This window comes from Suncus etruscus, assembly GCF_024139225.1.
Source record: "Suncus etruscus isolate mSunEtr1 chromosome X unlocalized genomic scaffold, mSunEtr1.pri.cur SUPER_X_unloc_2, whole genome shotgun sequence".
Classification (NCBI taxonomy): domain Eukaryota; kingdom Metazoa; phylum Chordata; class Mammalia; order Eulipotyphla; family Soricidae; genus Suncus; species Suncus etruscus.
Window position 1 is genome coordinate 991,716 of NW_026060315.1, and position 26,310 is coordinate 1,018,025.

The 26,310-nt window shown below is 48.8% G+C and overlaps 2 protein-coding genes across 2 annotated transcripts in view; one reads left to right on the top strand and one right to left on the bottom strand.

The window, feature by feature from the left end:
* LOC126000598 (neuroligin-4, X-linked-like) overlaps nt 1–26,310 on the bottom strand; it is a 360,086-nt gene that overhangs the window by 242,886 nt on the left and 90,890 nt on the right. The gene's annotated exons all lie outside the window — the stretch shown is intronic.
* On the top strand, nt 14,503–19,173 carry LOC126000575 (patatin-like phospholipase domain-containing protein 4). The gene is made up of 5 exons (XM_049767794.1): nt 14,503–14,682; nt 15,535–15,765; nt 16,321–16,386; nt 16,630–16,782; nt 19,000–19,173. The coding sequence occupies exons 1-5, from the start codon at nt 14,503–14,505 to the stop codon at nt 19,129–19,131; spliced, it is 762 nt and encodes a 253-aa protein (XP_049623751.1). The 3' UTR covers nt 19,132–19,173.

The following is a 26,310-nucleotide window of genomic DNA, read 5'->3' on the forward strand; positions in this document are numbered from 1 at the left end:
GTGGATGGACAGAGACAGAGAGAGGGAGGGAGACAGGAGAGACAGAGACAAAGAGGGGGAGAGAGACAGACAGAGACGGGGGGGGGGAGAGAGACACAGACAGACAGAGAATGAGGGGTGGGGAGAGAGAGGAGAGAGACAGACAGATGGGGAGAGAGAGGAGAGACACAGACAGAGTTGGGGAGAGAGAGGAGAGAGACAGATCGGGGAGACACAGAAGAGAGACAGACAGACAGAGATGGGGAGAGAGAGGAGAGCGACAGACAGAGATGGGGGAGAGAGAAGAGTGAGACAGAGATAGGGAGAGTGAGAAGAGAGACAGATGGGGGAGAGAGAGGAGAGAGAGACAGAGATGAGAGAGAGGAGACAGACAGAGATGGGGGAGAGAGAGGTGAGAGACAGACAAAGATGAGAGAGTGGAGAGAGACAGAGATCGGGGAGAGAGAGGAGAGAGACAGACAGAGATGAGAGAGAGAGGAGAGAGAGATCGGGGAGAGACAGAAGAGAAACAGACATATGGGGAGAGGGAGGAGAGAGACAGACAGAGATGAGAGAGAGAGAGGAGAGAGAGATCGGGGAGAGACAGAAGAGAAACAGACATATGGGGAGAGAGAGGAGAGAGACAGAGATGGGGAGAGAGAAGTGAGAGACAGACAGAGATGAGAGAGAGAGGAGAGACAGAGATGGGGAGAGGAGAGAGACAGACAGAGATGAGAGAGAGAGGAGAGAGACAGAGATGAGAGAGGAGAGAGACAGAGATCGGAGAGAGAGAAGAGAGCAGACAGAGATGGGGGAGAGAGAGGAGAGAGACAGAGATGGGGGAGAGAGAGGAGAGAGACAAACAGACAGAAATGGGGAGAGAGGAGAGAGACAGACAGACAGACAGAGACTGGGGGGGAGAGAGACAGAGGGGGGAGAGAGACAGACAGAGGGAGGGAGGGAGAGAGAAGAGACAGACAGAGACGGGGAGACAGAGGAAGAGAGAGAGGAGAGAGACAGACAGAGACTGGGGAGAGAGAGGGAGAGACAGACAGAGACAGAGGGGGAGAGACAGAGATGGAGAGAGAGAGACAAAGAAAGACACAGACAGAGAGACACAGCTCCGGCCCCATTGTGCAGGACACAAAGGAGGAAAATATGCCTCGTGCCTAGCGCCAAGGACTAACAGTTGCTTTTCTGGCAAGGGTTCGAGACCCGGGACCCTCATGGTGCCTGGTAGTATTTGGGTATTGGATGGGAGTGCCAAGGAGAGGGAGAGAGAGAGACAGACACAGAGACACAGAGACAGACAGACAGAGACACGCGACTTTTGTTGGGGTCCCTTCGAGGATGCTATTGGATGCCTCGCATGGGGCCGACCCGGGTTCGATCCCCAGCAGCATCTGGGGTCCCCCAAGCAGCTCCAGAATGAAGAGAGAGAAAGGAGGTCTTGGGGTTCCCAGTGCTTGCCAGGTTGGGGTTCTTGCCCCAAAGGCCTGCAGGGCCGTGACAAACCAGCCCTGACAAACACCTCATCATGTCTTTGTTTGGAGCCACAGGGCTTACTCCCGGCTCCGTGAGAAAACACCACCGGCGGGTTCGGGGGACCTCATGGGGTTTGTGGAGATTGGATCATGTGGAAGGCCAGGCCAGCCAGGTGCCCTAACCATTGGTCTATCTTTCTGGCCCTCCCGTTGGCATGTCCCTTTCCTTTCCTTTCCTTCCTTTCCTTTCCTTTTTCCTTTCCTTTCCTCCTTTCCTTTGCTTTTTCCTTTCCTTTCCTCCTTTCCTTTCTTTCCTTCCCTTTCCTTCCTTTCCTTTCCTTCCTTCCCTTTCCTCCTTTCCTTTCCTTTCCTTCCTTTCCTTTCCTTTCCTCCTTTCCTTTCCTTCCCTTTCCTTTCCTTCCTTTCCTTTCCTTTTTCCTTTCCTTTCCTCCTTTCCTTTCCTTTCCTTCCTTTCCTTTCCTTCCTTTCCTTTCCTTCCTTTCCTTTCCTTTCCTCCTTTCCTTTCCTCCTTTCCTTTTATTTCATTTCCTTTTCTTCCTTTCCTTTTCTTCATTTCCTTTCCTTCCCTTTCTTTCCTTTCCTTCCTTTCCTTTCTTTTCCTTCCTTTCCTTTCCTTTTTTTCCTTTCCTCCTTTCCTTTCCTTCCTTTCCTTTCCTTCCTTTCCTTCCTTTCCTTTTCTTCCTTTCCTTTCCTTCCTTTTCTTTCCTTCCTTTCCTTTCCTTTCCTTTCCTTCCTTTCCTTTTCTTTCCTCCTTTCCTTTCATTTCCTTCCTTTCCTTTCTTTTCCTTTCCTTTCCTTTCCTTCCTTTCCTTTCTTTCTTTCCTTTCCTCCTTTCCTTTCCCTTCCCTTCCCTCCCTTTCCCTTCCCTTTCCTTTTCTCCTTCCCCTTCCCCTCCCTTCCCTTCCCTTCCCTCCCTTTCCCTTTCCCTTCCCTTTCCCTTTCCCTTTCTCCTTCCCCTTCCCCTCCCTTCCCTCCCTTTCCCTTTCCCTTCCCTTTCCCTTCCCTTTCCCTTTCCCTTTCTCCTTCCCCTTCCCCTCCCTTCCCTTCCCTTCCCTCCTTTTCCCTTTCCCTTTTTCCTTCCCCTTCCCCTCCCTTCCCTTCCCTTCCCTGTCTCTCCTTTCCTCTCCTGTCCTTTCTGTTTTCTTTTCTTTTCATGAGTTCTTTCCGGAAAGGGGAGCACAGGGCAGCCGGGTGCCAGCATTGATTTCGTTTTCTCTGACTGCAAAAAAAAAAAGCCCCAAGACACACTTGGCTCTTGCTCCTGCGTGTTCTTGGCTCGAACCCGAGCACAGAGCAGGGTCCAGGCGCCTCCAAGGGTGGGAGCCTTCTTTCTAGGACTCTTCCCAGCTCCCCCCCGGACGGCTGCTCCCCAAAATGAGTCCTCTGGTCGAGGCCCTGCCAGGATTTTCTGGTGCTGCTCGAGTTTCCAAGGTTTCCTTGGTGTTGGGTTCCCAGCGCCGGAGCTGACTTTGATGGACAAGGCAAGTGTTTTCGGGGTGTCTGTCCCGGCCCCCAACTGGCACAAGGAGCCAGAAATTCCAGCCCTCTCCCTCTGTCTCTCTCTCTCTAGGTCTCTCTGTTTCTCTCTCTGTGTCTCTCTGTCTCTCTTGGAGCGCTGTCTCTCTCTACTTTTGTTTCCCTTTGTCTCTCTCTACCTCTCTGTCTGTCTCTCTTGTACCTCTGTCTCTCTCTTTATCTCTGTCTTTGTGTCTCTTGTAGCTCTGTCTCTCTGTGTCTCTCTTTATCTCTGTCTTTGTCTCTGTCTCTTGTAGTTCTGTCTCTCTCTACTTTTGTTTCCCTTTGTCTCTCTCTACCTCTCTGTCTCTGTCTGTCTCTCTTGGAGCGCTGACTCTCTACTTGTTTCCCTTTGTCTCTCTCTAACTCTCTGACTCTGTCTGTGTCTCTTGTAGCTCTGTCTCTCTGTGTCTCTCTTTATCTCTGTCTTTGTCTGTGTCTCTTGTAGCTCTGTCTCTCTGTGTCTCTCTTTATCTCTGTCTTTGGGTCTCTTTCTCTGCCTCTACCTCTTGTCTCTCTGTCTCCCTCTGTCTCTCATCTCTCTCTGTCTCTCTGCCTCTATCTCTGTTTCTCTGTGTCTCCCTGTCTGTTTCTCTCTGTCTCTCTCTCTCTGTTTCTCTCTCTGTGTCTCTCTTCATCTCTATCTCTCTGTCTCTGTCTCCATATGTCTCTGTCTTGTAGCTGTCTCTGTCTCTCCTGATCTGTATGTTAGCTCTGTCTCTATTTTTGTTTCTCTTTGTCTCTCTTTACCTCTCTGTCTCTGTCTATCTCTCTTGCAGCTGTCTCTCTGTGTCTATCTCTGTCTCTCTTTATCTCTGTCTCTCTGTGTCTCTCTGCCTCTATCTCTGTTTCTCTGTGTGTCTCTATCTGTGTATCTCTGTCTCTGTTTCTACTGTCGGTGTCTCTCTTTGTCTCCCTGTTTCTCTCTGTCTCTGCCTCTCATCTCTGTCTCTCTGCCTCTATCTCTCCTCTCTCTCTGCCTCTCTCTCTCTGTTTCTCTGTGTATCTCTGTCTCTGTTTCTACTGTCTGTGTTGTTCTGTCTCTTTGTCTCTCTGTTTCTCTGTCTCTATCTTGTCCCTCAGTTTCTCTCTGTTTCTCTGTGTATCTCTGCATCTCTGTGTGTCTGTCTCTTTGAATCTCTCTTTATCTCTCTGCCTCTGTCTTGCTCGCTCTGTCTCTCTACCTCTCTGTCTCTGTCTCTCTATCTCTCTTGTAGCTCTGTCTCTATCTCCTTGTCTCTATCTCTGTCTCTCTCTGCCTCTATCTCTCTGTCTCTATCTCTGTCACTATCTCTCTGTGTCTCTCTGTCTTGATCTTGATCTCTGTTTCTGTGTATCGCTGTCTCTACCTCTCTGTCACTGTCTCCACCTATCTCTGCCCCTCTGTCTCTGTCTCTGTTTCTCTTTGTCTCTCTCTATACTGCAGTGTCTCTGTCTGTCTGACTCAACCTCTCGTCTCTGTCTCTGTGTCTCTTGTCTCTCTCTGAATCTATCTCTCTGTTCCTCTTTCTCTGTCTCTCTTTATCTCTCGGTTTTTCTCTGTCTTAAGGGGGGGGATGTCTGCTTTGGGGGTGCACCATGTGGTTTGAATTCCTGGGACACAAACTCCTGCACAAATAACCCCCACCCCACCTCCGGCCAGGGAGCCACCGACAAGTTCTGTTCCCAAGAGAGGGGGCCCGGCGATCTTGGCTGGGAGACCAAGGTGTCATGTTTCCCAGCTGAAGTGATTGAAGCCATTATCTGTCCATCTGGGCCCTCAAGCCTCAGTGCAGGGTGAGGGGTTGAGGAAAAAAGGGGGGTTTGTTTGCAGGAGTCCTGTCCAGTCTTGAGGTGGGTGACAGGTGAAGGAAGGAAGGAAGGAAGGAGGAGGGAAGGAAGGAAAGAAGGAAGGAGGAAGAGGGAGGGAAGGAGGGAAGGAAGGAAGGAAGGAAGGAAAGAGGGAAAGAAGGAGGAAAGGAGGGAGGAAGGGAAAGAAAGAAAGAGAGAAAGAGAGAAAGAAAGTAAAAGCAAACAAGAAAGAAAGAAAGAAAGAAAGAAAGAAAGAAAAAGAAAAACAAAGAAGGCAAGAAAAAGAAGAGAGAAAGAAAAAGAAAGAGAAGAAGAAAAAGAAGAGAGAAAGAAAGAATGAAAGAAAAAGAAAGAATAAATAAAAAAGAATATAAAGAAATAAAAAGAAAGAAAAAAGAATTGAGAAAGAAAAAAGAAAGAAGTCAAGAGAAAGAAAAAAGAAGAGAAAGAAAAAGAAAGAAGGCAAGAGAAAGAAAGAAGAAAGGAAGGAGGGGAGGAAGGAGGGAAGAAAGGAAGAAAGAAAGAAGAAAGAAAGAAAGAAAGAAGAAAGAAAGAAAGAAAAGAAAGAGAAGAAAGAAAGAGAAGAAAGAAAGAAAGAAAGAAAGAAAAGGGAGGGAGGGAAGGAAGTAGGAAAGGAAGAAGAAAAAGAGAAAGGAAGGAAGGAAGGGGAGGGAGGGAAGAAAGAAAGGAAGAAATAAGGGAGAGAGGGAGGGAAGAAGAGAGGGAATGAAAAAAGAAAGTTGTGTTTTTCTTGCCCCCCTCTTGATCCCAGAGAGAGGCCATCCCTCTTTTCATGCCCATCTGAACCCCCAAATTTCTATGTGTTCCCCCTTTCCCCCTGGGTGGCTCTTCATGGTGGAGATCAGATGGTTTCATTGTGTGTTTCTAACCATTTTCCTTCCTTTGAGGTAAGAAGTGAGACCAGGGGGGGACAAACACGATGGCCCATCAGTGACTGCACCCCACATTATGATATGGGGGTGCTCAGAGCCAGGAAGATGAGGGGGAAAGGCATAGCTTTTCTTTTTTTTTCTTTCTATGTCAAGGGAATCCTTCTCGCAGAAAATGAGAGAGCCCAGGAACAAACAGGCCCGATCATTTCGTCGGCTCCGGGTTCCAGGGGTGCGGATATCAAAGTCCCCCCGCTTCTCATTTTCTGCCTCACTGCCACTGATCTTTCTTCCTGGGGTCCCACTTGCAGGGACCTGTGGGGGAATCATTAAACTCTGAGTTTCCTTTCTAGGGAGCTGAGGTCACCGCACACACGCTGGAACGGGAGGCGGAGGGCGTGAGTGTGGCCAAGATGGAGCTGTCTCGTTAGCTGTTCACGGTTAGGAAGGAGGGAGGGAGGGAGGGAGGGAGGGAGGGAGGGAAGGAAGGAAGGAAGGAAGGAAGGAAGGAAGGAAGGAAGGAAGGAAGGAAGGAAGGAAGGAAGGAAGGAAAGGAAGAAGAAAAGGAGGGAGGGAGAAAGAAACAAAGAAAGAGGAGGGAAGAAAAAAGAAAAAGAGGGAGAGAGGGAAAGAAGAAAGGAGAAAGAAAGAAAGAGAAAGGGAAGGAAGGAGGGAAGGAAGAAAGAAAAAAAGAAAGGGAAGAAGGGAAGAAAGGAGCGAAGCAAAGGAGGGAAGGAAGGAAGGAAAGGAGAAAAAAGGAAGAAGGAGGAAGGAAGAAAGAGAAAGAAAGAAAGAAAAAGAAGAAAGGAGGGAAGGAAGAAAAAAAGGAGGGAAGGAAGGAAAGGAAGAAAGGAGGGAAGGAAAGAGGAAGGAAGGAAGGAAGGAAGGAAGAAAGAAAGAAAAAAAGAAAGAGGGAAGAAGGGAAGAAAGGAGCGAAGCAAAGGAGGGAAGGAAAGAAGGAAAAAGGAAGAAGGAAGAAAGAAAGAAAGAAAAAGAAGAAAGGAAGGAAGGAAGAAAAAAAGGAGGGAAGGAAGGAAAGGAAGAAAGGAGGGAAGGAAAGAGGAAGGAAGGAAGGAAGGAAGGAAGAAAGAAAGAAAAAAAGAAAGGGAAGAAGGGAAGAAAGGAGCGAAGCAAAGGAGGGAAGGAAAGAAGGAAAAAGGAAGAAGGAAGAAAGAAAGAAAGAAAAAGAAGAAAGGAAGGAAGGAAGAAAAAAAGGAGGAAGGAAGGAAAGGAAGAAAGGAGGGAAGGAAAGAGGAAGGAAGGAAAGGAAGGAAGGAAGGAAGGAAGGAAGGAAGGAAGGAAGGAAGGAAGGAAAGAGTCAACCCTGAGCACCGCTGCATGAGTGCATGAAAGGAATGATTGTTTTTTTTTTTTTTTTTTTTTTTTTTTTGGTTTTTGGGTCACACCCGGCAGTGCTCAGGGGTTATTCCTGGCTCCAGGCTCAGAAATTGCTCCTGGCAGGCACAGGGGACCATATGGGGCGCCGGGATTCGAACCGATGACCTCCTGCATGAAAGGCAAACGCCTTACCTCCATGCTATCTCTCCGGCCCCGGAATGATTGTTTTTAAAAGAGGCAAAAACATGCTCCAAATTTTCTTAAATTGGAAACTCATTCACTGTGTCTGTGCTTAACTGGGTTCATTTGCAGAAGAAATGATGGAACCTTCTAGAAGGAACAGGTTGAAGGTCAACATTAAGGGCCAACCCAATCCCTTCCAGGAAGAAGGGCACCATTAGGGTCACATACACAATAACTTCCAGGTCAAGGATCATCATTGTGGGCCCACCCAATCTCTTCCAGGAAGAAGGGCACCATGATGGGCATGCACACAAGCACCTCCAGGATGCAGGGCACCATTATGGGCCCACCCAATCACTGCCAGGTTGAAAGTCATTATGATGGGCACACACCCAACCCCTTCCAGGTTGAAGGTCACCATTATTAACCCACCCAATCCCTTTCAAGATGAAGGGCACCATGATGGGTGCGCGCGCGCACACACACACACACACACACACACACACACACACACACACACACACACACAAAATCACTCCAGGTCAAAGGTCATCATGATGGGCATACCCAATGCCTTCCAGGCTGAAGGACACCATTATGGGCACACCCAATCCCTTCCAGCTAAAGGCCACCATGATGGGCACACACCCAATCCCTTCCAGGTCAAAGGTCACCATGATGGGCACACCCAAATCCTTCCAGGCTGAAGTTCACCCTCTGGGCACACCCAATAACTTCAAGATCAAAGGTCACCAAACAGGCATACTAGATCCCTTCCGTCCAGGTGAAGGTCACCATGAGGGTCATAGCCAATCCCTTCCAGGTCAAAAGTCACCATGATGGCTGCCTATTCCCCCCAGTGGCATCCTGTACTGTAAAGGTCTCTTGTGTGTAGAAAGGATGGAAACTCTTTCAAGAAAATGCCAGAGCCTGACAAAGGCCCCAGGCTTGAGACAGAAGCTTCTGGAAGCTTTCCATGATGAGCCCAGCCAAGCCAACCAAATATTGGGGGCCCCCTTGTTCCCAGAAATTGGCCTTTCACAGCAGCTCAAAGGCAATAACTGAGATGACAATTGGCCCTGGACTCTCCACTAAGTGGCCAAGATGTTGGGGAGAGGCAGAAAAAAGGGGGGTGAGGCCTGTATCTGCAGGTCTGTGGCCCCCAGAGGGTCGAACACTGGAGGGCCATAGCTGAGCATTGCCAAGTCCAGCAGACAATGTCCTCCAGGACAGGCCTTGGAGCAGAGAGGACTCCCAATGGGGCTGAAGTGGGGGGGGGGGGCAGACTTGGTATTGAGGTGCAGAGGGCAGGTGGGAATACGGACGCACAGAACCATGAAACCAAGTACACCCAGAGAACCACAAAATCACACAGAACCAAAACCATGTACCCACAAATCCATGTATACACAAAACCAGGCGGCCTACCCTGAGGTTCGATCCTCGGCATCCCATATGCTACCTGGAGCCTGCCAGGAGCGATTTCTGAGCCAGGAGGAATCCCTGAGCAGCTCTAGGTGTGGCCCCAAAACAAAACAAAACAAAATCAGAAACAAAACCACACAGCCTGGACTGCCATGTTTTTGCTTCTTCTGCCTCCCACAAATGGAGTCCCTGCAAAAATATAAATAAATAAAAAAACAGCAATGGGCCCCCCCAACACAATGTGGGACCAAAAAAGTTTTGTTCCTTTTTTTTCTTTATTTTCTTTTTTTTTTTTTTTTTGGTTTTTGGGCCACACCCAGTAACGCTCAGGGGTTACTCCTGGTTATGCGCTCAGAAGTTGCTCCTGGCTTGGGGGACCATATGGGACACCGGGGGATCGAACCACGGTCCATCCAAGGCTAGCGCAGGCAAGGCAGGCACCTTACCTTTAGCGCCACTGCCCGGCCCCATGTTTTTGTTTTTCTTTCTTTTTTATTTATTTTCTTTTTTCCTTTTCTTTTTCTATTTTTTCTTTTTCTTTATTTTCTTTTTTCTTTTTCTTTTTTTCCTTATTTTCTTTTTCTTTTTTCTTTTTTATTTATTTTGTTTTTTTTCTTTTTCTTTTTTCTTTTTCTATCTCTTTTTTTTTTTTTTTGGTTTTTGGGCCACACCCGGCGTTGCTCAGGGGTGACTCCTGGCTGTCTGCTCAGAAATAGCTCCTAGCAGGCACGGGGGACCATATGGGACACCGGGATTCGAACCAACCACCTTTGGTCCTGGATCGGCTGCTTGCAAGGCAAACACCGCTGTGCTATCTCTCCGGGCCCTTTCTATCTCTTTTTACACCCCCTTTTATTTCCTCCTCTGCTCACCCATTTATTAAATTCTCCTCTGACACCTGTGTTTACCTTCGCAGGGATTAACAGTCGTGTTTTTTTTAGCTACACACACACACACACACACACACACACACTTTTTCTCCAGCAAGGGGGGGAAAAAAAACTGGTATTTTTATGAGCAAATTCCAGAGGAATTTCACTTGGAAGAGTTTGCAGAGAGAAAAGGAAAGGTAATATGTAGCCGGGGAAAGTTTGATTTCATACGTGATGAGCTCAGTCCCATGTGGGATGTCGAAGCACGCCAGGAAGGGGGGAAAACATGGGGCGAAATCAAGTTTGTTTAGAGGGGAGAAGAAATGCAATGAAGGAAAAGAAAAATGAAAGGTAAGATAAAGGGGCTCAGAGGCCAAAGTGGGGGGGGGTCTCAGGTTTATCATAAGATTGAAAAAAAAGGGGGGGGGAACCTGGAGAGACAGCACAGTGGGAGGGCATCTGCCTTCCAAGTTTGATCCCTGGCATCTCACTTGATCCCCCGAGCCTGCCAGGGGCGATTTCTGAGTGCAGAGCCAGGAGGAACCCCTGCGTGCTGCTGGGTGCAATCTACCCTGGTGCTTAAATCAATCTCTTCCATGTCCTGGGAATTCCAAAAACCATGTTCTTGTTTTGGGGCCTGCACCCAGAGGCATTCAGAGGTTCCTCCTGGCTCTGCATTCAGAAATCACCCCTGGCAGGCTCAGGGGGATCATATGGGATGCTGGGGATCGAACCTGGTCCCTCTGGGGTAGGCCAGCAAATGGTTAAAACAGAACTCATTCTAAAAATCCCTTTCACTTCCCTCGCGATTTATCTAGCTGGCGTTATTAAAATATTCACGTCTCGCGGCTAATGTGGCGTCTCAGATTCAATTTGCAAGACAGAGATGCCGTGAATAAAACATAACCCGTGATCACATTTTTTTTTTAGGACTCGTGTCATGGGCACTGTCTTGGATCTTAGAACTGTCAAGATTTTTTGCAAAAAAAGAAAAAATGTTAGGCCCGGAGAGATAGCACAGCGGTGTTTGCCTTGCAAGCAGCCGATCCAGGGACCCAAGGTGGTTGGTTCGAATCCCGGCATCCCATAGGGTCCCCCGTGCCTGCCAGGAGCTATTTCTGAGCAGACAGCCAGGAGTAACCCCTGAGCACTGCCGGGTGTGGCCCAAAAACCGAAAAAAAAAAAAAGAAAAAATGCACTGGGGCCGAAGAGATAGCATGGAGGTAAGGCAATTTGCCTTGCATGCAGAAGGACGGGGGTTCGACTCCTGGCATCCCATACGGTCCCCCCTTTGAACCTGCCAGGAGCGATTTCTGAGCACAGAGCCAGAAGGAATCCCTGAGTGCCTCCAAGTGTGACCCCCCCAAAAAAATCAATCAATGAATCAATAAATAATAAACTGTTTTTTTTAAAAAGCTCAATATCTTCATGCTTGAAGATATTGAAGAAGCAGGGGCATTGGCCCATCCTGATGCATGGGGAAGTTTGGGGTATGTGTCCTTTTTTGGGGGAATCAAAATTCACATATAGATCCCTGCTTGGAGGGCCGGAAAGCTCAGGGAGTCCCCAAGACATGCAGGCCACCTGCATGTATCAGGTTTTGTCCTGTTTTTTAGACACAATTCTTAGGAAACCAAGAAAATATTCACTTTAAAAACATAGTATGTGGGGGCTGGAGAGATAGCATGGAGGTAAGGCGTTTGCCTTTCATGCAAGAGGTCATCGGTTCGAATCCCAGCGTCCCATATGGTCCCCCGTGCCTGCCAGGAGCAATTTCTGAGCATGGAGCCAGGAGTAACCCCTGAGCACTGCCGGGTGTGACCCAAAAACCACAAAAAAAAAAAAAAAAAAAAAAAAAACATAGTATGTGAAAATAAATGATTTTAGATAATATATAAAAATGGTTAAGGAATAAGCTAGTTAATTATTTCATGTTTATATAAATGTGGAAGAGTGGGAGACTTCAATTCGGGTACAATTCGATCACTTCCAGGCTTTAGAATCTTTGTAATGAATTGGTAAAATGGGCAAACTGTCAAATTTGTAAATAATTGTAAAATTGGTAAATTGTACAATTATTGATTTAAAGAATTTGGCTCAATACTTGATCTTTTTTTTTTTAAGTCCAAAATAACACTGAGAACAATCTAAGGGAATATATTTAGAAACCCCCAAAATATTATTTTTTTTTATCCTTTATTGATTGACAAGGGATGTTGGAAATTCAATTTCTGCTTTCAATTAGAGAAATCATCCGCGATAAGCACACACAAAATTTTTTGGCAACGCTGGGATCCTGCAAAATAAATTAAAAAACAAATGCAAACTTTATCACCCGCCTTGCACAGGCTGGGGCTGGAGCCAAGGCTCGAACCTGCAACCCAGAACAACAAAAAAAATTCCAACGTTAGCCTGGAGTGCCGACAGGGGCCGCTCGCATCTCATGGCAACCCGTGGGCGGGACCAAGAGAAACACTTCCGGGTCACCCGCTCCCGCGGAGCAAGCACTTCCGGGCCACGGCGGAGACAGGTCATGCGGGGCTCCCCGGAAGTGAAACTAAACCTCACCGCCTCGCTATCGAAATACGGGTCCGGACTGGAGTATCTCTAGCATAAAATGTCGGGATGTCTCTTTTCCACCGCGCTAGCCGGTCGCGGCACGCGCGGTCAAGCGTCCGAGCCCGCGCCGCCATAGTGAGGGTTGTGATTACGTCACAAACGCGACCGTGAACAGCCGCCATTTCTACGTCTCCTCCCTGACCTTCTTGGGCGTGGCGTGTGCGTGATGACGTCACAATGCCTCGCGGTGCGGCCGCCCTAGTCCAGTCGCCTTCCCGGTTGGGCGCACGGCGCAGTAGGCGGGGCTTCGTGGAGCACCGCCACCCGGTTCCGGAACCGGAGGTAAGCGGGCGCTTAATACGGAAGTAGATTCGGTTTCCTATTGGTAGAGCCAAGCGCGGGAATCGGAGAGGGGCGAGCCAAAACATAGACTGGGCTCTGATAGGCGGAGCTTTGTTGAGTGACGTTTTGTCCCGCCCCATCTTAGGAAGTCGAGTTCCTATTGGTCGGACGTAGCACGGGGAGGCGGGCACCGGGGTCTGATAGGCTGAGCTTTGTTGAGTGACAAAAGAGTCCCGCCTTTTTTCTCGGTCGTGAAGTGGGCGTGCCCTACGGAAGAAACTCGGATCCCTATTGGTACAACATAGCACGGGGAGGCGGGCACAGGGCTGTGATAGGCTGAGCTTTGTTGAGTGACGTATTGGTCCCACCTCTTTTTCCGGCCGTGGAGTGGGCGTGTCCTACGGAAGAAACTCGGATCCCTATTGGTACAAATAGCACGGGGAGGCGGGCACAGAGCTGTGATAGGCTGAGCTTCTCTGAGTGACACCTTGGACCCGCCTCCTACTTCCGTTCAATCAGTGGGCAGGCCCAACAGGAGAAAGTCATTCCCTATTGGTTGGATTTAGCGTGCACAGGGCTGTGATAGGCTGAGCTCCCCTGATTGACAGCCCGATCCCGCCTTCCGCCCCGAGAAAAGCCGGAAGTAAAGGGAAATTCGGTACGGAAGAGAGAGACGGATCGCGCTGGGAGGACGCAGCGCCGGGTGGGTCTGACAGGCGGGTTGGGTCCTCCGGTGGTCCTTCGCGGGCGGCCACGGATAGGCGGCTTCGGGTGGGCTCGGCTGTGTCGGTCCTGTTTGCCCTTAAACATGGCGCCCAGTCCGGCTTCACTGCCAGTACTTGGTGTCCACTTCCGGTGAGTCCGGCCGCGCGTCACTGCCCATACTTGGTGTCTTTTTCCGGTGAGTTCGGCTGGTGCACATGAGCTATGCTCCGAGGGTTCCGCATCCTTTGAAGTTCCTTTCAAGAGGGCAGCGTTGTTATTTGGGGGGCTGGGCTGCAGCGAGTAAGTGGGGCGCAGGACATTTCAAGGGGGTCTGTGTACCGTTAGCTAATGACAACTTTGGGGGTTCCCTCTGTCTTATTGCATTTTTCTTAGAAGTCTATTACATTTTATCACTCTCGATTTATAATTTTTTTGACTTGATATATTATTTATAAGCACTCAGGGGTTCCTCCTGGCTCCGCGCTCAGAAATCGCTCCTGGCAGGTTTGGGGGACCCTATGGGGTGCTGGGATTCGAACCACGGACCTTCTGCATGCAAGGCAAACGCCTTACCTCCATGCTATCTCTCTGGCCCCGAATTATTATTTTTCTAGACGTCATAAATGATAAAATTTCCTAAATCCCGATTTTTTTTTTTTTTTTTTTTTTTTTTTTTTGGTTTTTGGGCCACACCCGTTTGACGCTCAGGGGTTACTCCTGGCTATGAGCTCAGAAATCGCCCCTGGCTTGGGGAGACCATATGGGACGCTGGGGGATCGAACCGCGGTCCATCCTACGCTAGCGCTTGTAAGGCCGACACCTTATCTCTAGCGCCACCTTCCCAGCCCCTAAATCCCGATTTTTTTTACCAATTCACTTCTTCCTAAATGTAGAAACAATTCCTTCTTTTCTTTTTTCCTTTTCTCTTTTTCCCTTCTCTTTCTTTCCTTTCTTTCTTCTTTCTCTTCCTTCTTTTTATTCTTTCTTTCTCTTCCTTCCTTTCTCTTTCATTCCTTCTTTGTCTCTTTCTTTTTCTTTCTCTTATTTCTTTCCTTCTCTTTCTTTCTCTTCCTTTCTCTCTTTCCTCCTTTCTCTTTCTTTCTCATTCCTTCTCTTTTCTTCTTTCTCTTTCTTTTCTTTCTCATTTTCTTTTTCTTTCTCTTTCCTTCCTTCTTTCTTTCTTTTTCTTTTTCCTTCCTTCCTTTCTTCCTTCTTTCTCTCTCTTCTTTTTTCTTCCTTCCTTCCTTCCTTCCTTCCTTCCTTCCTTCCTTCCTTCCTTCCGTCCTTCTTTCTTTCTTTCTTTCTTTCTTTCTTTCTCTCTCTCTCTTTCTTTCTTCTCTCTCTCTCTCTCTTTCTTTTATTCTTTCATTCTTTTCTGTCTCCCCCTCCACAGCTACCATGAAGCACATCAACTTGTCCTTCTCGGCCTGCGGGTTCCTGGGCATCTACCACTTGGGGGCCGCGTCCGCCCTGCGCAGACATGGCCAGACGCTACTGAAGGACGTGAAGGCCTTTGCGGGTGCCTCGGCCGGCTCCCTGGTAGCCACGGTCCTGCTGACGGCGCCCCACAAGATCGAGGTAACCCCGGCGTGGACCCCCCAGTTAAAAGGACAGAGAAACAAACACCCCACAATGACACACAGTCCCGCCTGGCAGGAAAAACAGTTGCTTGGCATGCTTCTGACCCACCGGGTTTGCACCCCCATATTCCTGAGGGTCCCCCAAACACCGGACACTGAGCCACCAGGTCCCCCAAAGTCCAGTTTCCCCAGAGGGGCCAGGAGAAAGGGGCCCTGGACTCTCATCCCAGTGCTCTCTGCCCACTGTGACCCCCTCTGCCAGCTCTCCAGGGCTGACCACGCAGGAGTATGTTGTTATGATGTGGTGTCCATGGCCTCTTCTCCCGCTTCAGAGCAGGGACACATTCAGCCCTCCCTCACTACTTCTCAGCTTTCTGGCAACGTCCCTGAGGTGCCACTGAACGGGGACCCGACTGGGCCAAGAAGAAGAGGGCGTTGGGGATTTGGGGGTTCAGGAATTGGGGTTCAACATCAGAACATTCATCTCCTCTCCCAGCCCAGCCCAGCCCACCCCACACACACAGACACAGGGACGCACACACAGAGACATGAAAGGGGTGCAAACCTTTCTGCAAGCCAAGTGGGGTGTCCGTGAGCTAGAAGTGGGGTTCAGCATGACGGAGAGACAGGGGGCCAGACCCACCACATCCAGACACTAGACACGGCAGATTTTTGGCAACCAAAATGAGACTTTGCAATCCTTTTCCTTATTTTATTTTTTTCGTGGCTTATTTTGGGGTCACCAAAATGTCTGTGCCCAGAACTCGCTCCTGGCTCGGGGGACACGTGGGATGCCGGGGATCGAACCCAGGGCCGCTGTCTTCAATCCCTTTCCTCCCTTCTCCCTCAGGAGTGTAAAGACTTCACCTACCGGTTCGCCCAAGAAATCCGGGCACACACTTTTGGGGCGCTCACGCCCGGCTTCGACTTCATGGGCCGCCTCAGGAGCGGGGTGCAGGCCATCCTGCCCCCCGACGCCCACCAGCTGGCCCACCGGCGCCTCCACGTCTCCATCACTAACAGCAGGACCCGGAGCAACTACCTGGTGTCCAGTTTCTCTTCCCGCGACGACCTCATCAAGGTACTGGGGGGTGGGGCCGGAGAGATAGCATGGAGGTAAAGCGTTTGCCTTTCATGCAGGAGGTCATCGGTTCGAATCCCAGCGTCCCATATGGTCCCCCGTGCCTGCCAGGAGCAATTTCTGAGCCTGGAGCCAGGAATAACCCCTGAGCACTGCCGGGTGTGACCCAAAAATCACAAAAAAAAAAAAAAAAAGGTACTGGGGGGGGGAGGTCTCCGAGCGCCCCCCAATTCTCACAGCAGAGCGGGAACAGTGGGGTGCGGCGTGCAGGGAAATCGAGGCCCGCTGTGTTGGCTTCCAGAAGTTCAGATCCACAGAGATCTCTTGCAAGATCTCGGAGTTTATCTTGTACGCAAGAACCCCGGATTCGATCCCTGGCATCCCACATGCTGCCCTGAGCCCCGCGAGCCAGAAACAACCTGACAGGGCCGACCTACCAATTTTTCTTTCTCTTTCTCTCTCTCTCTGTCTCTCCCTCCCTCTCTCTGTCTCTGTCTCTCTGTCTCTCTGTCTCCCTCTCTCTCTGTCTCTGTGTCTCTCTCTCCCCCCACTCAGGTCCTGCTGGCCAGTAGCTTCGTGCCCGTCTACGCAGGGCTGAAGCCTGTGGAGTACAAAGGCCAGGTACGTGCTCCCCTAATCACAGCACACTCAGGGGTTCCTCCTGGCTCCGCGCTCAGAAATCACTCCTGGCTTGGGGGGGGGGGGACCATGTGGGATGCCGGGAGTCGAACTCGAGACCATCGCGGGTCAGCCGAACGCAAGGCAGAAACCTACGTGAAAAGATACTGGAAATTATAGAAACCCCTGGCATTCGTGCCTGACCCCTTTCGATGCCCCAGCTGACCGGAACCCCGTTTTCCGCAGACTTGGGTGGACGGCGGCCTCACCGACAGCCTCCCCGTCCTGCCCGTGGGGCGCACGGTCACCGTGTCCCCCTTCTGTGGCCGCCCCGACATCTCGCCGCAGGACGCAGGGCGGCCCGGCCGCTACATCAGTGTCTCCAACCAGGACTTGGCGGTGAGTCCCGGCTCCCAGGGCTGGCTCCTGGCTCTGCGCTTGCTCAGGAATCGCCCGGCCGGCTTTGAGGGCCACGTGGGATGCCGGGGATCAAACCCGGGTTGGCTGCGAGCTCGCCCAGACTGAACCCCATCCCCCGGCCGTAGGCGCGCGTCCCTGACGGCCAGCTGCCCTGGCTCCCACCATGGCTGACCATTGTTTCCTCCTGTCTGTCTGTCTCTTTCCCTCCTTCCCTTCCTCCTGTTGTCTGTCTCTTCGTCCTTTCTTCCCTCTGACTTCCTTCCTGTTGTCTGTCTCTGTGTCTTTCCCTCCTTCCCTTCCTCCTGTCTGTCTCTCTTCCTCCTTTCTTCCCTCTGACTTCCTTCCTGTCGTCTGTCTCTCCCTCTTTCCCCCCTTCTCTTCCTCTTCTCTTTCTGTCTCTTCCTCCTTTCTTCCCTTCCTCCTTCCTTTCTGTTGTCTGTCTCCTTCCCTCCTTCCCTTCCTCCTCTCTTTCTGTCTCTTCCTTCCTCCTTTCTTCCCTTCCTCCCTTCTTTCTGTTGTCTGTCTCCTCCTCTCTGTCTCTCTTCCTCCTTTCTTCCCTTCCAACTTCCTTCCTGTCATCTGTCTGTCTCTCTCTTTCCCTACTTCTCTTCCTCCTCTCTTTCTGTCTCTCTCCCTCCTTTCTTCCCTTCTTCCCTCCTTCCTGTCTGTCTCTTTTCCTCCTTTCTTCCCTTCCTCCCTTTCTGTTGTCTGTCTCCCTCCCTCCTTCCCTTCTGTCATCTGTCTCCCTCCCTTTTTCCCTTCTGTCATCTGTCTCTCTTCCTCCTTTCTTCCCTCTGACTTCCTTCCTGTCGTCTGTCTGTCTCCCTTTTTCCCTCCTTCTCTTCCTCTTCTCTTTCTGTCTCTTCCTCCTTTCTTCCCTTCCTCCTTTCTGTTGTCTGCCTCCTTCCCTCCTTCTCTTCCTACTCTCTCTCTGTCTCTCTTCCTTTCTTCCCTTCCAACTTTCTTCCTGTCGTCTGTCTGTCTCTCTGTCTTTCCCTCCTTCTCTTCCTCTTCTCTTTCTGTCTCTCCCTCCTTTCTTTCTTTCCTCCCTTCTTTCTGTTGTCTGTCTCCTTCACTCTTCCCTTCCTCCTGTCTGTCTCTCTTCCTCCTTTCTCCCCTTCCTCCCTTCTTTCTGTTGTCTGTCTCCTTCCCTCCTTCCGTTTCTCCTCTCTTTCTGTGTGTCTTCCTCCTTCCCTCTGACTTCCTTCCTGTTGTCTGTCTGTCTCTGTGTCTTTCCCTCCTTTCCTTCCTCCTTTCTTTCTTTCTTTCTTTCTCTCTTCCTCCTTTCTTCCCTCCTGACCTTCCTGTTGTCTGTCTTCTCTCCCTCCATTCCTCCTCTCTTTCTGTCTCTCTTCCTCCTTTCCTCCCTCTTTCCTCCTTTCTGTTCTCTCTCTGTCTTTCTGTCTCCGTATTTTACCTCCTATCCTTCCCTTTCTCTGCCTGTTTGTCCGTCTGTCTTTCTCCCTCTCCTCCATCCTGCTCTCCTTCCTTCTTTTTCTCTGTTTATCTGTCTCTACATCCCTCTGTTATGCCCTCCTTTCTTTTCTTTCTCCGCCTTTTCTTTCCCTCCCTGCAATCCTCCTTCCCTCTTTGACATTTGTCTGTCTCCCTTCTTCCTCCTTCCTGCGCTTCCGTCTTTCTCTCTGTCTCTCCTCCATATTCCTTTTTTTCTGCCCTTCTTTCTGCTGTCTCTGCCTCCCTTTTTCTCCCTCCCATCCTCCTTCCCTCTTCTTTCTTTCTCTTTCTTTCTTTCTTTCTTTCCTTTCTTTCTTTTTTCTCTTTCTTTCTCTTTTGCTTTCTTTCCTTCTTTCTCTTTCTTTCTTTCTTTCTTTCTTTCTTTCTTTCTTTCTTTCTTTCTTTCTTTCTTTCTTTCTTCCTTCCTTTTTCCTTTCTTCCTTTCTTTCATCTTTCTTTCTCTTTTGCTTTTCTTCCTTGCTTCCTTCCTTCTTTCTTCCTGTCTCTTTCTCCTCCCCTTCCTCCTGCCTTCCGTCCTGTTCTCTCTGTCTGTCTGTCCCCCTCTTTCCCTTCCTTCCTCCTTCCCTCTTTCTTCCTTTCCCTCCTGTCTGTCTCTCCCTCCTTCCCTCCTGCCCTCCCTTCTCCCTTCTTTCTATCTCTCTCCTTCCACCCCTTGCTCCCTCCCATCCAACACCCCTCCACCTGTCCATCCACCCGTCCGTCTGTCCGTCTCTCTCCTAGCTCTCCATGGCCAACCTGCTGAGATTCAACCAAGCCCTGTTCCCGCCGAGCCAGGCGGCCATGCGAGCTCTGCACCAGCGTGGGTTCGAGGACACCGTCCGCTTCCTGCAGCGCGAAAACTGGTTTGAATGAGGGGGGGGGGGGCAGTAAAGCCCCTTCTTGAGCGAATGTCTCTCTCTCGTGCCGCGCGAGCTGCTCAGTGTGCGGGAGACCGCCACGGCTGCCGTCGGGCACAGAGCCGTGTCGTGACACGCGTTTAGGGCTTAAATCGAAGGGTGTTGGGGCACCCTCAGTCATAGCATCTGTCTGTATTGTTTATGTCATGTATTTTTGTCCTGGCTGTCATATCATCTGCCTATGTCGTGTCTATCATTATTATTTTTGGGAGGGTTTTGGGGTCCCACCCGGCAGCGCTCAGGGGTTCCTCCTGGCTCTGCGCTCAGAAATCGCCCCTGGCAGGCTCGGGGACCATGTGGGATGCTGGGATTCGAATCACCGACCTTCTGCAGGCAAGGAAAACGCCTTACCTTCGTGCTATCTCTGCGGCCCCAATGTCCCCAGTTTCAACTTTTTTTGTCTCTGTCTCTCTGTGTCTCAGTTTCTGTCTCTGTTTCTCTCTCTGTCTCTGTCTCTCTGTCTCTGACTCTCTCTGCGTCTCTCTATCTCTGTCACACACACGTATATTTCCTGCCCCAGTTTCAACAATTTTTGTCTCTGTGTCTCACTTTCTCTGTCTCAATCTCTGTGTAAGTCTCTCTCTCTTTCTCTATGTCTCTGGCCCTCTGTCTCTGTCTCTCTCCTTCTCTCTCTCTCCCTTTCTCTCCCCTTCTTTCTCTCCTTTCTCCGTCTCTGTCTCTCTCTCTGTCTTTTTCTGTCTCTGTCTCTCTCTGTCTGTCTCTCTCTGACTCTCTCTGTGTCTCTCTGTCTCTGTCTCTCTCTGTCTCTGTCTCTCTCTGACTTTCTCTGTGTCTCTCTGTCTCTCTGTCAAACACACACATATATTTCCTGCTACTAATGTCCCCAGTTTCAACATTTTTTGTCTCTGTGTCTCACTTTCTCTGTCTCAATCTCTGTGTAAGTCTCTCTCTCTTTCTCTCTGTCTCTGTCCCTCTGTCTCTGTCTCTCTTTCCTTCTCTCTCTCCCTCTCTCTCCCCTTCTCTCTCTCCTTTCTCCTTCTCTGTCTTTCTCTGTCTCTCTGTCTTTTTCTCTGTCTCTCTCTGTCTCTGTCTCTCTCTGACTCTCTCTGCATCTCTCTATCTCTCTGTCACACACACACATATATTTCCTGCTACTAATGTCCCCAGTTTCAACATTTTTTGTCTCTGTGTCTCACTTTCTCTGTCAATCTCTGTGTAAGTCTCTCTCTCTTTCTCTGTGTCTCTGTCCCTCTGTCTCTGTCTCTCTCTCTCTCCCTCTCTCTCTCCTCTCTCTCCTTTCTCCTTCTCTGTCTTTCTCTGTCTCTGTCTTTTTCTCTGTCTCTCTCTGTCTCTGTCTCTGTCTCTCTGTCTCTCTCTGTCTCTGTCTGTCTGTCTGTCTCTCTCTGTCTCTGTCTCTGTCTCTCTCTGTCTCTCTCTCTCTCTCTCTCTCTCTCTCTCTCTCTCTCCTGTATCTCCCCAGGACATATTTCCCCTAGAAACTCAGCGACGCTGGAAGACCCCAAGGAAACTCAGCCTCCTGCCCCCTGGTTTTTTTTTTTTTTAAATACACCTGCAGAATCCAGAGGCCCCCCAAGAAACGCTCACAGCAAAGTGAATAAATTATCCGTCTACAAATTTGTATATAAATAAATGCATATGAATTCCTTTATTCGTGTCTTTATACTAATTTCTGTATTTTTGTTGTCTTTTGTTTTGGGGTCCCACCCGGTGGCGCTGAGGGGTTCCTCCTGACTCTGCAGTCAGAAATCGCTCCTTTCAGGCCCGAGGAATCATGTGGGACGCCAGGGATCCAACCTGGGCCGTCACACGCAAGACAAACGCCTTACCCTCCCTGCTCTGGCTCTGGGCCCCTAAGAAACCCCGATTTGGGGGTGCTGCTGCCCTTCTTTTCCTAAGTTCCCCTACAGGCCAGAGCCGCCCCAGAGGATGGATGGATGGATGGATGACGCCACATGGGAGAAGGAAAACGCGGCTCGGTTCCCGGCAGGCGACCATCTGCCGGGCCAAAGGAGGAGAAGATTGGGGCCCCCCCCGCGGCCCCCCTCCCCGAAAGGCAGCTTGGAGCCGGGAAGGGACGACAGGTGCTAGGCTGAGTCCACACAGCTTGGCAGATGGAGGCGAGAGAAGAGAGGGATTTAATCTCTTTCTTTTCCAAAATTATTTTTATCTTGACTTTTTTTTTTATCCTTTTTTTATTTTTATTTTTTTTATTATTTTTTTATCTTGACTTCTAACTCTTGTCATTCCTATTTTGTATTTCATTTCTATTAATGGCTGTTTTCATTTTTCGTTTTATTTCTGTTTCTTTCTCTATCTGATTTGTTTGTATTTAGTATTTTTGTTTTCATATTATATTTTCTTTTTTTCCTTTATTTTTATTTTTTTTCTTTTTCTTTTTTATTTTATTTCATACTTTTTATTCTTTCTTTTTTTTTTGTGGGGGCCACATCAGGTGACTGGCAGTCAGGCCTTCTTCCTGGCTCTGCACTCAGAAATCGCTCCTGGCAGTCTCGAGGGATCATACGGGATGCCGGGGATCAAACCCGGGTCGCCCACGCGCAAGGCAAACACCCTGCCATCTCTGCTCTGGCTCTGGGCCCAGAGACAAACCCTGATTTGTGGGTCAGCAAATACCCTACGCCCTCATTATTATTATTATTTTAAATGACCCCGACACACCCCAATAGAATCCAAGAGAGAGCCCAGTCTCGAACCCAGCCCAGTTTAATGCTGTGTCCTCCCTACCTCAGGCCCCGGCACCCCCAGACCTACAGGCACCCACAAGCCAGGCAGACACACGGACTCACACACACAGAGACAATAGCACACACAGAGACACACAGAGACACTGACTAATCCTCAAACTAAGTTAAAAATAATAAAAATGAATACTGTGTGTCTCTGTCTCTCTGTCTCTCCGTCTCTGTCATTATATGCCTGTGTGTCTCTTCACCCTCTTACTGTTTCTCCTTTTCTCTCTGTCTCTGTAGCTCTGTCTGTCTCTCTGTCTATCTTTCGCTCTGTCTGTCTCTCTGTCTCTGTCTCTTTCTCTCACTTTATGCCTCTGTGTCTCTGTCTCTGTCTCTCTCTCACTTGATGCCTTTGTGTCTGTTTCTCCTCTATGTCTCTGTCTCTCTCTGTCTCTGTCTCTCTCTTTCTGTCTCTCAATCTCTGTTTCTATCTCTCTTTCTGTCTCTCTCTTTCTTTCTCTCACTTTATGCCTCTGTGTCTCTGTCTCTGTCTCTCTCTCACTTGATGCCTTTGTGTCTGTTTCTCCTCTCTGTCTCTCTGCTGTTTCTGTCTCTCTGTCTCTCTCTTTCTCTCTGTCCCTCAATCTCTGTTTCTATCTCTTTCTGTCTCTCTGTCTCTTTCTCTCACTTTATGCCTCTGTGTCTCTGTGTCTCTCTCTCACTTGATGCCTTTGTGTCTGTTTCTCCTCTCTGTCTCTCTGCTGTCTCTGTCTCTGTCTCTCTCTTTCCCTCTGTCTCTCAGTCTCTGTTTCTATTTCTTTCTCTGTCTTTGTGTTTCTTTGTCTCTCTCTGTCTCTCAGTCTGTTTCTATCTCTATTTCTTTCTCTGTCTCTATCTTTCTCTCTGTCTCTCAGCCTGTTTCTATCTCTCTGTCTTTCTCTGTGTTTCTGTCTCTATCTCTGTCTCTCAGTCTCTGTTTCTAGATTTCTTTCTCTGTCTCTGTGTCTCTTTTTCTCTCTGTCTCTCACTGTTTCTATCTCTCTTTTTCTCTGTCTCTCTGACTTTCTCTGAGTTTCTTTTTTTTTTTTTTTTTTTTTTTTTTGTTTTTTGGGCCACACCCAGTAACGCTCAGGGGTTACTCCTGGCTATGTGCTCAGAAGTTGCTCCTGGCTTGGGGGACCATATGGGACACCGGGGGATCGAACCGCAGTCCGTCCAAGGTTAGCGCAGGCAAGGCAGGCACCTTACCTTTAGCGCCACCGCCCGGCCCCCTTCTCTGAGTTTCTTATCTCTCTCACTTATGACGCCTGTGTCTCTTTCATCGTCTTTCTGTTTCTCCTTCTCTCTGTCTCTGTCTCACTTTATACCTGTGTGTCTCTGTCTGTCTTTCTCTGTTTCTCTGTGTTTCTTTCTGTGTGTTTTGTTTCTCTCTCTGTCTCTTTGTCTCTGTCTCTGTCTGTCTCTCCTGCTCCCAGCCCACTTCCCCCACCTTTCTAGACTTTTCTCCCCAAAAATCAGGTGTCGTGTACCCCAAAATCACTTCTCTTCCGGCTACAATTGGTGCAAACGTGGCAGACATGAGAGCCCTGAAATTTTGTGTTTGTCCCTCCCGATATTTCTATATTTTTTGGTATTTGGGTCACACCGGGCATCGCTCAGGGGTTCCTCCTGGCTCTGCGCTCAGAAATCGCTCCTGGCAGGCTCAAGGGGGGACCCTATGGGGTGCCGGGGATTGAACCACCGACCTTCTGCGTGCAAGGCAAACGCCTTACCTCCATGCTATCTCTCCGTGCTCTCTCTCCGGCCCCGAAGAAAACTATTTTAATTAGTTTTTCAAAAAAAAAAAAAAAGTCTTTTAAATTCAGTATTTAAAATAGTTTTTTTTTTTTTAAAAAAAAATCTACAAAAAAAAAAAAAAAAAATGGGGCCCGGAGAGTTAGCACAGCGGCATTTGCCTTGCAAGCAGCCGATCCAGGACCAAAGGTGGTTGGTTCGAATCCCGGTGTCCCATATGGTCCCCCGTGCCTGCCAGGAGCTATTTCTGAGCAGACAGCCAGGAGGAACCCCTGAGCACTGCCGGGTGTGGCCCAAAAACCAAAAAAAAAAAAAAAAAAAAAATCTATTTTTCTAGTTCCAAATAATTGCAGGTCTCTTGAGAAATGAATTACTTATGAACATCATTAATTTACTCACAAAATTTATTTATTTTTTCGGTTTATAGACTTTTGGGGCCATTTCCAGCAATGTTCACGGGAGGGGAAAAAAATCTATTTCTGAGACAGACAGATCATATTTACCTTTATTTTTCTCATGAATTCTTTCTGCTCTGTGGGAACCAAAATCTTACCAAAAAAGATGTTTTGTTTTGTTTTTGTTTTTGTTTTTGCTCTGTTTTATAGAATAAATGAAACTTTATTGAAAAAGCAAGAAGGCAGAAGTGGGACAGAAGCGATGCCAGGTTTGCAAAGCCAATCTGCATGGTATTTATGACTTGATTGGAAGCACAAATCTTTTCCACAAATAGGACATTTTTTCTCTTTCTTTTTCCTTCGCTTCTATCCTATTTCTATGTATTTTATTTCTTCTATTAATTTTCATGTCATCGATTTTACTTTTCCTTTCTCTTTTTCCCTATGTTTTAAACTAACTTCGCCTTCTGTCTCCTTGGCACAAAGCTAGGTCCACTGCGTTGCTGCCTTTTCTTTAAATCAGTCAACAGATCGATTTAAAGTTCATCTAAATATAAATAAATGAAGTAAAATTAATTTGCAGATAATTTCTTTATAAAGTAAATAAATAATCTCTGTTATTGGCTGGTTCAAAGATGGATTTTCTACTTTCTACAAATGCACAAAAATGTGTTTAGAATTCCACCAGGAGAAAGAAGGAAACAAACAAAAAACAAAACAAAAAAAAACAAACCCCCCCCCCAAAAAAAAAAAACCATGTGTCGTGGGCGTGGCCTATGATGCAAATGAGGCCCGAGCGGTAGCCAGTCAGATCAGGCCGTGTCCTTATATGGGCGTGGAAGCTGCTCTTCTATGCAAATGAGGGCTGTTGGTGGGCCAATGGGAAAGTCTGGCGCATGGCGTCCCATGACGTATGCAAATTGGGATGACTACATTACGCAGAGGCCTGGCCCCGCCCTCCTCCTCTTGGTCCCTCCATGGACCAGAGTTGGATTTGGGGGTGTGTGGGACCAGGACAAGCGGGGTCACCCGTGTCCACGGCATCTCTCTCCCAGGAGACAGGCAGCACAAGGCCTGACTGGGGTATAAATGCTGTCTCTCTGGCTCTGTCTCTGCATCTCTGTGTCTCTGTCAGTCTCTGTCTCTGCATCTCTGTGTCTCTGTTTCTGCTGTCTGGGTCTCTGCATCTCTGTCTGTCTGTCATTTTCTCTCTCTCTGTCTCTGTATCTGTGTCAAGTCTGTCCTCTGTCTCTCTGTCTCTGTCTGTGTCATTTTCTGTCTCTCTGTCTCTGCATCTCTGTGTCTATGTCTCTCTTTCTCTGCATCTCTGTGTTTCTCTGTGTCTCTGTGTGTGTCCTGCTCTGTGTCTGTTTGTCTCTGTGTCTCTGCATGTCTGTGTCTCTGTCTCTGTCCTGTGTCTGTCTCTCTGTGTCTGCCTCTGTCTCTGTCTCTTTCTCTGTGTCTCTGTATCTCTGTCTCTCTGCATGTCTGTGTTTGTCTGTCTCTGTCTCTCTGTCTCTGCATCTCTATGTCTCTGTCTCTCTGTGTCCCAAGCTCCCAGTGTGAAAGGCCACCAGAGGGCCACCCCATGAGTCACCAAAACCAGGAATGAATATGAAAGGAGAGAAAGAAGGAAGAAGGGAAGGAAAAAGGGAAAAAGGAAGGAGGGAAGAAAGGAAGGAAGGAACCTTGTTTAGTGGAATAGACTATAGTTGAAATATGTTCTCATCACTCCATTTCTGATCATCGAACCCCAAGAACAGTACCGACAATACCATGAATGTTTAGCATGCAGCATGGTTAGTTTCTAAGCAGCCCACCCATTCACCCATCTATCCATTCATCCTCCCATCCATCCATCTATCCACCCACCCATCCACCCATCCATCCATCTATCCATCCATCCACCCATCTATACATCCACCAATCTATCCACCCATCCATACATGTATTCATCCATCCATCCATCTATCCATTCATCCATCCATCCACCCATCCATCCATTCATCTATCCATTTATCCACTCATCCACCCATCCCTCCATCCATCCACCCACCCATCCATCCACCCATCCATCCGCTCATCCATCCATCCACCCATTCATCCATCCACCCACCCGTCCATTCACCCATCCATCCACCCATCCATCTATCCATCCACCCATCCATCTATCCACTCACCCACCCATCCTTCCGCCCATCCCTCCATCCACCCATTTATCCATCCATTCATTCATCCACTGATTCATCCATCCATTTGTTCATCTATCCATGT

Excerpts from the sequence above, each read along its gene's own strand:
- LOC126000575 (XM_049767794.1), top strand. The coding sequence starts at position 14,503 with ATGAAGCACATCAACTTGTCCTTCTCGGCCTGCGGGTTCCTGGGCATC. Across the intron at positions 16,387-16,629 it reads CTGTGGAGTACAAAGGCCAG|ACTTGGGTGGACGGCGGCCT; the intron begins GTACGTGCTCCC and ends CGTTTTCCGCAG. Across the intron at positions 16,783-18,999 it reads TCTCCAACCAGGACTTGGCG|CTCTCCATGGCCAACCTGCT; the intron begins GTGAGTCCCGGC and ends TCTCTCTCCTAG.